Source organism: Gavialis gangeticus, unplaced genomic scaffold (assembly GCF_001723915.1).
Source record: "Gavialis gangeticus isolate Ggan-Ray unplaced genomic scaffold, GavGan_comp1, whole genome shotgun sequence".
Classification (NCBI taxonomy): domain Eukaryota; kingdom Metazoa; phylum Chordata; order Crocodylia; family Gavialidae; genus Gavialis; species Gavialis gangeticus.
The window spans coordinates 45,196,735-45,198,214 of NW_017729027.1; the positions used below are offsets into that span (position 1 = coordinate 45,196,735).

Here is a 1,480-nt window from a genome sequence, read left to right on the forward strand (position 1 = left end):
GGGGAGGGTGGGGGTTACATACATTTGCTTGTTTGTTTTACAGTGTATTGATTCTCCTTCATTACTGTTTTCTTAGATGAGCTAGTCCTAATAATACAGACTTCTTTATGAATAATGTCATTCCATAAATTCTTTTAAGGTGTCCTGGAGGAGCCACATACTTTGGGACATACTACCCATGGCTTTCAGGTAAGGGTGCATGCATCCATTTGTAGAAAAATATAGCTCACTAAAATTAAACTAGGATTCTACTTGATAGAAAGTAAATTCAAGAGATCTGGTACCTTCTTCATCCACAGAAACACTGCGTATTATAACAGGACTGGAGTATGCTGGTAGTATCAATGGTAAATTGGATGGTACAGCATAGCCACAAGGCACAGGAACAGAATATCCACCTGACAAGTTAGTGCTTGTACTTTCGTCTTGAGGACTGGGTTCTGGTGATGAAGATTGATCCTTTTCTTGAATTGGTGAAATATTTATGACAGAGTAAGGGTTTACTTTTGTTGGGGCACCCTCTGTCCTGGGTTCTGATGTTTGCACTTTCTCAGTTTTAACTATATTTTCATCCCCTAAAAGGGGAAAAAAAAACAACTTAATTTTCATTTGTCATAATTAATTGTTTGTGACCATAATAATATTGCATAAAACAAACATATCTTGGGCATTTACATGGACTCCACTAGCATAGTCTCCAAGCGCCTCACAATCTTACATTTTTCACCTTACAACACCCTGGTGAGACAGAGCACCTTACAACACCCTGGTGAGACAGAGCACTGCTGTTATTTCCATGTTACAGAAAGGGACTGAAACACAGAAAGAGATGGGCAGAGAGACAGACAGTAAGCAATTAAGGATAGGTCTATGCTGTCAGACAAATTCCCAAACTAGTGCCAAAGTCCCTCTCTCATGGACTGGAAGCAGTTTAATTGCAACAGCACAAGAGTTCAACACAGACTCATTTACCTTGCAATATAATACATCCATGCCCTAGGTCAGGGGTGTCCAACCTTTTTCAAAGTGGGGCCAGATCATGAATTTTTTATCACTCAGTGCCCACAGCAGGAGCGGACGCTCACGCGGCCTGTCCAATCCAGCCACGGCCTAGGGGCGCAGGGGTTAAGGGGTGCCGCCTGACCCCACCGTGTCCTCCCTGCCACCTGGGCAGCCTCAAGGATGCTCCCACACCTGCGTGCCTGGGCTTAGCAGCCAGAGGAACATGTGGGGACTCTACAGCGGGGTGCAAGATGTGCAGGGACACCCCCCTGCTTCCTCTCCCCCGGGGCAGCCCGAGCCCAAGCGGCAGGGGTCCTTCTCCCCCCAGGGCCCACGACTCACCACCCCCAGCACGATGTCTGTGGGCACAGGGGGATGTGGGGAGGTGGGGGCAGCACCAGCTTCCTTCCCCAACAGCCCCAGCAGCAGCATCTCCCACAGGCCTGTGACCCTCTTGTCATTGGTGCTCCAGATCATC

General features: G+C 47.4%; 1 protein-coding gene across 4 annotated transcripts in view; it reads right to left on the bottom strand.

Annotated features, from left to right (window-relative positions):
• Positions 1-1,480, bottom strand: part of ARHGEF10 (Rho guanine nucleotide exchange factor 10) — a 272,411-nt gene that overhangs the window by 190,117 nt on the left and 80,814 nt on the right. For all 4 annotated transcript variants that reach the window (XM_019520609.1, XM_019520611.1, XM_019520610.1 and 1 more), the window contains exon 4: positions 285-575. In XM_019520609.1, coding sequence (XP_019376154.1) covers positions 285-575 — 291 coding nt within the window. The remainder of the gene's footprint in view (positions 1-284; positions 576-1,480) is intronic.